At 36.8% G+C, this 10,990-nt stretch overlaps 1 protein-coding gene and 1 non-coding gene across 2 annotated transcripts; one reads left to right on the top strand and one right to left on the bottom strand.

The window, feature by feature from the left end:
- The first annotated feature begins 1,970 nt into the window (after window positions 1–1,970).
- Window positions 1,971–2,068, top strand: LOC126724616 (U6 spliceosomal RNA). Its single transcript, XR_007655059.1, has one exon. It is a non-coding gene; the product is annotated as a U6 spliceosomal RNA (small nuclear RNA).
- A 5,791-nt stretch (window positions 2,069–7,859) lies between these two features.
- On the bottom strand, window positions 7,860–8,645 carry LOC126721385 (uncharacterized). Its single transcript, XM_050424426.1, has one exon. The coding sequence runs from the start codon at window positions 8,643–8,645 to the stop codon at window positions 7,860–7,862; it is 786 nt and encodes a 261-aa protein (XP_050280383.1).
- Window positions 8,646–10,990: the final 2,345 nt, after the last annotated feature.

The raw sequence follows: 10,990 nt of genomic DNA, 5'->3' as shown, positions 1-10,990 counted from the left end.
AGTTTTAATTAATTTATACCTAAGCTAAATTAAACCTTTTTAATCATCACATCAGGGAAAATTGGCAGGGGGAAAAAATAGCAGTAAAGCGATTAGGAAGAAATTTTGGACAATGAATACTTGAGTTCAAGAATGAGTTGATTGTCATGCTTAAACTCCATCATATAAATCTTGTCAAACTTATTGGTTTTTGCATTCATGGAGAAGAGAGGATGCTAATCTATGAATATATGTCCAACAAAAGCTTAGATTACTTTTATTTGGTTATCGAAACATTGACACTTATGTAAGACTTCCTCCGCTTAATTGCACACAAAAAAAAAAAAAAAAGTATTTATTTAAATCACCTTTCCCAGATTATTGGTCACATAAATTGTTTATATTGAATAGATTTGAACAGGAGCAAGTTACTAGATTGGAAAAAACGTTTCAACATAATTGAAGGAATTGCTCATGGATTGCTCTACCTCCATAAATACTCAAGAACAAAAATTATTCATAGAGACTTAAAAGCTAGTAACATACTACTTGACAAGAACATGAATCCCAAGATTTCTGATTTTGGCATGGCAAAAATATTCAAACTGGATGAATTGGAAGCAAACACTAATAGAATTGTTGGAACATAGTAAGTTAACAATACATTCTTATTCTTCTGATAATTGAAGTTCTTATTAAAATACTAATTTTACTTATGCTCAATTAAATAATTTATGAAATGAAATATATATTGTGTTTTGACGTAGTGGTTATATGCCTCCGGAGTATGTTATGGAAGGTGTGTTATCTATAAAAACTGACGTTTATAGCTTTGGAATCTTAATGCTTGAAATTGTGAGTGGTAGAAAAAACAATAGTATCTACAATGTTGATTGCACACTCAATCTAGCAAGATATGTATGTCAATTAAATTTAAGCTTTGGATTTTATTTATTTTCATAGTTATTTATGCTTCTAGTATTGTAAATGATTGTAACCTTTTTTATAGGCATGGGATTTATGGAAAGAAGGTCAAGGGCTACAACTTATTGATCCAACGATAAGTAATCCATGTGTCAGATATAAACTGTTGAGATGGATCCATATTGGTCTTCTATGTATACTGAATAGTACCAATGATTGGCCCACCATGTCAGATGTGCTATCTATGTTAACAAATGAAGGTACAACATTGCCTTTACCAAAAAATCCACCATTTTCTTTTGAATGAAATGTAATTAGGGCAACTATGTGTAATAAAAACTCAAAAGTTCTTTCAGTGGATTGCTTGTCCACTTCTGTTAGGGCGGATTATATAGAGATGATATTTATCTTTCGTTTTCCTGCAAATTAGTTTGGTGGGCAAAGGTTGAGTAGAGGATTGTCAATTCCATATTTCCACGTAACCATTCCTAATAAATACTGATTATGCTATTTTCACCTTACAAGTTTCAACTAAGCTACAAATGTGCAATTTTCTTGTCTTATAGTTATCATCTTTCTTTTTCTTATTATTATTATTTTTTAATTATAACATTTCTTGTTGAAAATTCTATGTCTTTGACGCATTTATGTGAGTAATATATTTGCTAAATTAATTAATTAATTAACACAGTTAATGAAGTTCATTTTGGTGTCTTTGATTTATTATTATTATTATTTTGAGAAGATGGGGTCTTTGAAGTTCAATAAACAAACAAGGAAAATCCCAAATTAATGACCATATATATGAGTTATTTCATTTTAGCACAATAAACAAACAAGGAAAATCCCAAATTACTACAGGATATTACTATAGGCTCGAGTCAAGGTTTGCATCCGGGACTGGGAGGACATTTTTTGGCAAAAAAGTTTTAAATACCAGAATCACATCAAGGTGGAACATGAACATCCCATAAAAATGAAAGAGTTGCGAGGGTGGTAAGTTTTTTTTTTTTTGGGGGGGGGTGGGGTGGGGGGGGGGGGGGTGGGAGGTGTGGAGGGTGGTGGAGGGGGTCTCGTATCTCATGTCAGATTGACATCATATTAAGATTAGCATTGTCCCTGCGCAAGGATGACACGCATAAATTGAGACATCATATATGTATTTTCTTCTTCTGAAAAGAAAAAAAGAAAAGGAAAAAAAAAAAATATATATATATATATACATATGTATTTTTTGAATAAAAGTTAATTAATCACTAATATATTGCTTATTTCTTAACCATTTTTTCTTGCAATTGTTTTGCCATGTTATGATTTAGATTAGACCAATTTTGTTTATATATTTTTTTTAAATCAATTTGTATTATTATTTTTCAAAAACACATCTTAAATAACTTTTTTCCGAAAATTAGATTAGAACAAACTTACCCCAACTTTTAGAGAGAAAAAAGTGTACTGGATTGCTTTATGTTTTTTCCCTTGAACAAATAATAACAAAGAACTAGTACAATGCAAACAGAAAGTCACAAAAACCAAATCGCAATTGCTTTAAGAACCAATAACATTTTCTACAAGGGTTTCTTAAATCCACAAAGAGAGTTATTAGAATACCCCAAAAAATAGAGTGACAAAACTCTTAAATTTTGTTAAAGTGAATACAACTTTTATTTACAGGTTTGGAGGAAAATTTACAGACTCTTGTAAAATTTAATTGACAAGAAAATATATTCTAAAACATATCCGTATTAATACCCTACCATAATAGGGCTCTAATTTTACTAGTAAAACATAAAATACACATTAAATCAAGGAAATAATAGTCTTAAACCTAAAACTTCAAAAATTGCATAAAAAAATTTCAAACTTTATCGTGATTTTTATAGCCATCAATTGCTTGCATTATAAATATTACAGTATTCCTTATTAAAAAGCTTTATATTCTTTTCTTTTTTTTCCTTTTTCTTTTTGATAGGAATACTGAAAATGATATTATTAAAGCAATTAAATTGTTACATTGTGGATAAGAGCTTGTTTTAGAAAGCAAGGCTTCTCTTCAATCCATGCAATAAAATCAACAATGCCAAGAGCACGTTTTGCTAGTAAGTGAGCCGGCCTATTCCCTTGTCTTTTAACGTGAGAAACTTCCACCCTACGAAAGCCCTTATTGAGATCCATAATGCCTTGTACAACTGCCGAGACTGTGGATGGTGGAGCAGATGTTCCATTCAGAGCTTGGACCGTGATTAAAGAGTCACTTTCCACCACAATATCTCGGATTCCGATGTCTTGTGCGAACAACAACCCTACCTCAACAGCCTTGGATTTGGCCTTAATAGCACATAAAGGAGCATTTAAGTTTCTGCACATCGTAGCCTCCACTCTACCCAACTCATCTCTGACAATCACACCCACACCTGCCTTCTTGTTTGCTATAGCTACTGTGCCATCAACATTTATTTTAAACAAGTTCTGTGGTGGTGGGGCCGATGCTATGATTCTCTGCATATTATTCCTGAAGTTGGTTTGTGCTTCAGTAACAGCATTATATTCCTCCAGGTAGTTTGCTGCCCAATTCACCAACACGTTTCCTAGCTTTTTCTAGGCTCCCAATCTTGCTTCATTTCTATCATGCCACATTACCCAGGTTAAAATGATCACCCAAGCCACCTTGCCCACATCTACTTGGTCTACCATAAGCATCTTCCACAACAGATCATAAAAGGAAGTCATAGAGAAAGCTCCACCTGTTAACACTATTTTTGAGCATGCCCACACCTCACATGCCCCTGGACAAGAGATGAAAGCATGACCCATTGTTTCCACCTCCAACCTACACCCATCACAGAGGCTGTCTTACACCACCTTGCGCTTCAGAAGGTTCACCTTGGTGGGGAGTACGTAATGACATGCTCGCCATGTGAAGTGTCTAGTCTTATGTGGAAGAGGAAGGGCCTAGATCCTTTTCCAAAATTGCCAAACTAGACTCAAATTCGAGCTAGTGCCACTGTTGGGATTTGATGAGAGTCTTGTTGCTACTACATATGCACTACGAACGCTGAATTTTCCATTAGGTGATTCAGTCCATACCAGCTTATCTTCCGAAAAACAGGAACTTAGAGGTATGCTTTGTATAGTGTCAACCTCATATGGAAGAAATAAGGCAGCCAAGACATCTGGTTTCCATCTGACATTTTCATGATCTATAAGCTCCCCCACTAGTGTATCCGAATGCAGAAACAACCTGAGAGAAGCCACTCTGTGAGTTAGGGCTGAAGGCAGCCACTTGTCACCCCATATTCGAATATTTCTACCATTGCCAACCCTCCATTTGATCCCTTCCCTAACCATGGTTTGAGCAGCCATGATGCTTCGTCATATGACAAGTTGTTCCCAATAGACACTTCGATAAACTCACATGTAGGAAGTATTTGGCCTTGAATACCCTGTATACCAAGGATGTGTGATTCGTTTGCAACCTCCACCCTTGCTTAGCTAGGAGAGCCAATTTGAATTGTTTCAACTTCTTGAAACCCATACCTCCACTAGATTTTGATTCACACATTTTCTCCCAACTTAGCCAAGCAATCTTCTTCTCATCTACTTTTTGTCCCCACAAAAAATTCCTTAATCATGCTACTTAGGTCGTCGCATAGGGAATTTAGAATTTTGAATTAGCTCACTGTGTAGGTGGGAATTGCTTGTGCCACTACCTTAATCAACACCTCCTTGCACACCTTAGATAGCATCTTCTCCTTCTAGCCTGCTAGTTTCTTACCTAGCTTTTCCTTTATATCATTGAAGGGGTTTCGCTTGTTCTTGACCACCAAGGAAGGTAAGCTTACGTATTTCTCATGCTGTTTAATCACTTGTGCTCTAAATCTCCTTTTAATTTCTTCCTTGATAGTGAAAGGGGAGTTGCTGCTTAAAAAGAGGGAGGTTTTTACTCTATTTAGTTGTTGACCCAAAGCTCTCTTGTACACTTGTAAGACCTTTTGAAGTGCATCACATTCTTTAAGAGAAACTTTACAAAATATGAGACTGTCATTTGTAAGAAATAGGTGAGATAATTTGGGGCCCCTCTGGCACTCCGAGACTCCTTTCATGCTACCACTAGCCACTGAAGCTTTTATAAGAGCTGAAAGCCCCTCTGCACACAACAAGAAAAGATATGGTGATAAAGGGTCACATTGACGGATACCCCTTGAAGGAAAAATATGGCCTTTAGGACTACCATTGATTTTGATAGAATAAGTAACAAACCTTACACACCTCATAACCAGCCCCCCCCCCCCCCCCCCCACCTCTCATCAAAGCCAAGTTTCTCCATAATTTTCTCCAAACACCCCTATTCTACCCTATTATACGCCTTACTCATATCAAGTTTAAGTGCCATCTCCCCCACTTTTCCAGTTTTCTTATTGCTAATGTGATGCATAGTTTCAAAACCAACAATTACATTGTTAGTGATTAACCTACCATGCACAAATGCACTTTGGGTTTCACTAATAATAGAGGGTAGAATCTTTTTTAGCCTATTTGCAATAACCTTAGATACGATCTTATAAATAACATTGCATAGGTCTATTGGCCTATAATCAGTAACCTTTTAGGTTCCTTGACCTTTGGAATCAACACAATATGAGTTTCATTGAAGTTAGGTGGAGAGATACCATAGTTTAGAAAGTCAAATACCGTTTTTGAGACCATATCACCACAGGTAGGCCAAAAGTGCTGAAATAAAAGGGGGGGGGGGGGGAGGGGGGTATCCCATTCGGGCCCGGCGCTTTGAGCAGATACATTTGCTTTAGAGTAGCCTTCACCTTTTACACACTATATTCTCTGGTAATCTGTTGATTCATGGCAGGGGTTACCTTCCTTTGGACAGCAACGAGCAACTCCAAGAACTCTGTGGGGTTGTTTGTCTGGAAGAGGTTTTGATAATATCCCACTACAATCTCCTCAACCTTATTCTCCTCCTTCTGCCACACATCTTCATCATCTAGCTTACCTACAAGGAGATTCTTTTTTTGTCTAGAAGAAGCCTTTGCATAGAAAAAGCTTGTATTCCTATCCCCCGCTTGGAACTAGTTTAGCCTTGACTGTTGTCTCCACATTGCATCCTCATTGTCAAGCAAATTGTTCAGTTCAGACTTAGTACTTCTTAAAGCTTAATTAATCTCAGTTGATGAGGGTTGAAGCTCCAACCATTCTACTTTCTTTTGAAGTTCAACCATCGTCTTACTGACATGTCCAAATTCCTTTTTATTCCAATCATCTAGATTAGACCGAAATTACTCCAAGCAGTTCTGCAACACATTGCCTTCTGCTGTTATCAGCCCTTCTAGCCATGCATCATTCACCACTTGCTTACATCATTGGTCTTTCAACAACATCGATTCAAACTGGAAAATTTTCTTCAGTTTTCTACCCCTTGGTTTTGGTACCATACGTAGTAACAGAGGAGCATGGTCTGAAACCAATGATGATAAGTGGTATAACTTTGCCATTGGTAACAAACTGATCCACTCAGGAGTTGCTAGCGCTCTATCCAGTCTCTCTCGTATCCACACACCATCTACCCTCTCATAGTTCCAGGTAAACTTTGGCCCATTGTACCCTAAATCATAGAGGCCCCAGGAGTTTATAGTGTCATTGAAGTTCATCATCTGTTGTCTCGATCTATCACTACCTCCCTCATTCTCCAATGAACTGGTGATCTCATTGAAGTCTTTAATAGTCAACCAAGGCAAAGCAGAAACCCCTTTAAGGTATTTAAGTTTTGCTCAAGACTCAAAACGTTTGGCTATGTTTGGGTTATCGTAGAAACTCGTAAAGTGCCACCACCCAACATTTGGTCCGCCATCCACTAGTGCATCAATATGTGTTTAAGAGTACGTTTGAACCACCATTGTTATCCCTTTTTTCCAAAATAAAGCCAGGCTGCCACTCTTCCCAATACTCGGAATAAACAAACCATCCCTCATGTTGCATTTACCCTTAACCATATCCATCCAACTCTTCTTATCTGACTTCTTCTCCATGAGGAAGACCATTTTGGGCTCTTCTTTTTGAACAACCTTTTCCAAGACATTAACTAACCGAAGGTTCCTAAGTCCTCGACAGTTCCAACTTAGCAAACTCATTGTGCCCAGTAGGGCTGCCCAGTAGCCTCTGCCCATCCCAAATGTTCAGCCAACAAAGCACTGAGTTGCCTGGTTTCCTCCTTCATTCTCATCTTCTTTTTCATCTCTAAGTTCTCAACATGCGATGCGCATGCATGCTCTTGTTTCCTTTTTGCTACATGCTCCTTATCTAATTACATGGAACCCTCCAGCTCATGTGATCCATCCCATGCACTTAAAAAATTCCCCTTGTGTGGACTTCTTCTTATAATCGGTTTAGGTTTACTTGGTGAAGGCCCATTCTTGTTCTTTAAAGTCACATTGCCTTTATTTTTATTTCGGTTGGGCCTATAAGCCCATATTATTATCCTACACGTTGTCAACCTGGCCCACCACGAAAGACACTTTTGGACTACTCAACTCTCTGACATAAATTTCTTCCTTATCACTCCTTAAATCACGTGATTCAATTTCTGAATTCAAAAGTAGAGATGGGTTGTCGTTGGTGAGCAGATTCTTTCCAATCTTATCAGCGTGTGTATCGAGATCACCATCAATTGAATGCGTAATCATAGGGACAGAGTTTATTGCATCATCAATGTCCCTGATACACGCCTCGAAATTTGGGATTTTTTGTTGTATCGTTGTCTCCTCGAGATTCGCAGTACCACCACCAGCAAGGGGGCCGCCTACACTTTCGACGTCCATGGAGGTTCTAACTAACTCCTCCCTATTTCCGACCCCAATCTCATCACCACTCCCCATCTCACTGCTTCGTGTTGTCACTGTTGCCGTGGTCGTGGTGCTTTTTCGATGCTCCGACGATGAATCTCTTTAAGCTCTACCACTCTTTGGTTTGTCAAAACCAAGAACCTCCACAACTAACTTCTTTGCTCTGTTAAACTGAGGAGTCCAGAGCCATGGTCTGTATTGCTGGTCCTCCATGGAGAGGCTTCCTTCATTGTTAAGCCACACCATGCAGTCTTTGTCATCGTGAGTGAGGCTATCGCACCAATAACACAGATTTGGTAGCCTCTCGTGTCGGTATGAAACCCATCCTTCCGTGTCTTGATCCCATGACACCATCCGCCCCCTACTTAATGGCTTTGAGATATCCACCACTACACATACCCGTACAAAATTTCCTCCTCGCATCTCTAAATTATCCACGGGTTTGATCAATGTGCCCAGCGTCGCCCTTAAACTCAAAGCAACCTCCCTTGTCAATAGAGAGAAAGGGAGGTCATGGATCTGTATCCAAAAAGCTGTTTTGCAAAAACTGAGTTCATTCGCCGGCTTCAGGCCATCGTATCGTTCTAACGCCACCAGATACCTATCATACATCCACGGCTCTCCATGCAATACCTTCTTTACGTCTGCTTCTAACTCAAATGCGAAGAGTGCTATGTTATCGCCGGCTGCCCTTATCTTGAAGTTTCGTCGTGTTCTCCATAAGGGGCGGAACGTTTTTGCAAAAGCCTCAGTGTTAATCGCTCTTCGGGTAAAGAACTTCCCCGCAAGAACAAATTCCGATGATTGCTTTTCCTTAGACAAATCGAACTTGGTTCCCTCCGTATCTGTTAATGAGAGTTTTTGCCACCGTTGGGAAAGCTCCTCCATGTAAAACTGTTTCCCTGTACCCCCGAAAAATAAATCCACTTGCCCCCTAGTAACTGTGGTACTAGGAGGAAACAGCACGTCCTTCTCTGAGAAGAAGGGACTTCCTATGCTACAGGTAGAGAACTGTGTTTCCCTACCAGACTTTCTTATTCGAAATTATATTGCTAACAGCACAACATTCATCTCATTAAAAAAGATTTAAAAAAGGGATAGATTCTTTACATTGTCATAAGAAGGCTTTATGACCGGCCAAGATATAGTCAGAAAGAAATAAAAAGTTTACAGCTGTGAACCTGTGATCCTTTTGAATTATTGAGCTACAGATATTCAAAAATCAATTTATGCTATCATTCTAAACACTTATCATCTACTTTCTCTTCTTCATTCTAATTTGAGTATGTTGCCAATTTTTTCAGCTTTAATATTAATTTGTACCATACCATGTTATTGTCGTAACTTGAGGAACATATATAGTCCAAAATCCTAAGGAAAAAAAAAAAAAAAACCCTAAGAATATGAGGTATATAGATTAATTTTGATATCTCCTTTTCTTTTCTCTTTTTCCTCATAATTTTTATTTTAAATGGACCTTTTAAAAATAAATTTAAACAGTGAATAACCAATTTTTGTAATAGTAAATGAGAGTTTAGACATGGTTTTTTTGTTTTAATTAAAACCATTTCTATATACCCTTATAAAAATATAATGATAAGATAATTTTTTTAATTTTATTAAAATTGCTCCTAAAAATATATACTAAAATAACCACATGGCAGTGGACAAATTCCATTGTTCAAACTCCATTGTCCTTCTTGTTGAAATGTTGCCATGGATTTCAACTATAGTAAGACCAAGATCCTCTGCAACGCAGTGAGATCTATTTTTTTTCTTTTTGATTCAAATTTTAGTTGACACCCGAACTACTAACGTCAAAATTGGCCTAAAGGCTAGACCCAAAATTCGATAAGTGAAGTAGATGTGATAAGTGAACCTTATTAATTCGTGTCTAGCAGTAAAAGCAATGATTAAGGTGATACATGTCCAAGCGTGATAGGGAAATAAAATATTGAGAATCCAATGGTAGAATGAGATAGGTTATTATATGTCTAGCAAAAGTTGAAACACATTAATACACATCCAGCAGTAAGTTAGAACTGAAAAAGAACAAATATCAGGCTCAGCGCAATTCGTACTTCTAAATTAAGCAATGATTCCAACAGCTTTAATAGTAAACCAGTATCAAATCTTTCCATACTCTCATTTTGATTAAAGTTGAAGACTTAAATATAGTGTGGTGGTGGTGAAAGGAGAAAGTATATCCAGGTGCATTAATTTTAGCTTGTCAAGTTTTATGTAAAGGTCTATCTTACAGACTGTTGGAGCTAAATCAGAACTTGAAGTGATAAGTCACATTTATTTTCTGTGTGAGTAGAAATAGCATATTCCTTGCTCCATTCTTGGTTTGTACATTGGTATCGGCCATATGGGAGTCTGTTTGAAACTGAGCCTGAGGTCATCCAACACCATGATATCAAGTAGTACCCGATCCCTAGAGATTGGGGCAAATGATAAGCATGTCTTCTCTCTTTAAATGCTTATAGCTTCAGTTATTTGTATTAGTACTATGATCCCACATTTGATGACTTAATAAAGGTGATCATGTAGTTTGAAGGCTCGCATGAATAATCTTTCTAGGGTTTCAAACACTTATTTAAAAGGGTTGTACATCTAGAAATTAGTAACTGATAGGGGTGGCAATTAGGTGTGTTTTAAATCAGGTCATAAATGGGTCAATTACATCTTCTTTTATCTTTAGTTTTGAATATGTGCATGTGAGCCTTGAATTTTATGAATAATACTAATTTATTCAAACTTTGGTGAAAATAATTCTTTTTCCTCAGAGAATATATTGCTTACTTTAGAAATAATATGATTAATTACTAAAATGTTTTGTCAAAAAAATAAATAAATAAATAAAATGTTAGTTTTGTGAGACACCCAAAAATACAATGAACAGTTTTGGAAGCCTAATACAACTACTTGGCACACCTAACAACTATTCTTGGACTATAAACATTATCCTCACACTAATTTACTATCAACCATTAAGTTGGGAGCAAGTGGGTTTTTCTTTTCTTTTCTTTTCTTTTTTTTTTTTTTTTTTTTTTTAATGAATATTATCACAGTTCTGCCATTGGAACTTTTGTTGGTCATGTCACCTATACAACCTTTAGTAAAGACATGAAATAATGCATAATTTTTGAGAAAAAGAACATAGTGAATTAAAGATCCAATATACCATAATAACCAAATTGAAATAATATAACAATTTTAATAAATTAAGT

Source organism: Quercus robur, chromosome 4 (genome assembly GCF_932294415.1).
Source record: "Quercus robur chromosome 4, dhQueRobu3.1, whole genome shotgun sequence".
Taxonomy (NCBI): domain Eukaryota; kingdom Viridiplantae; phylum Streptophyta; class Magnoliopsida; order Fagales; family Fagaceae; genus Quercus; species Quercus robur.
This window is presented reverse-complemented; position numbering and strand designations above follow the sequence as displayed.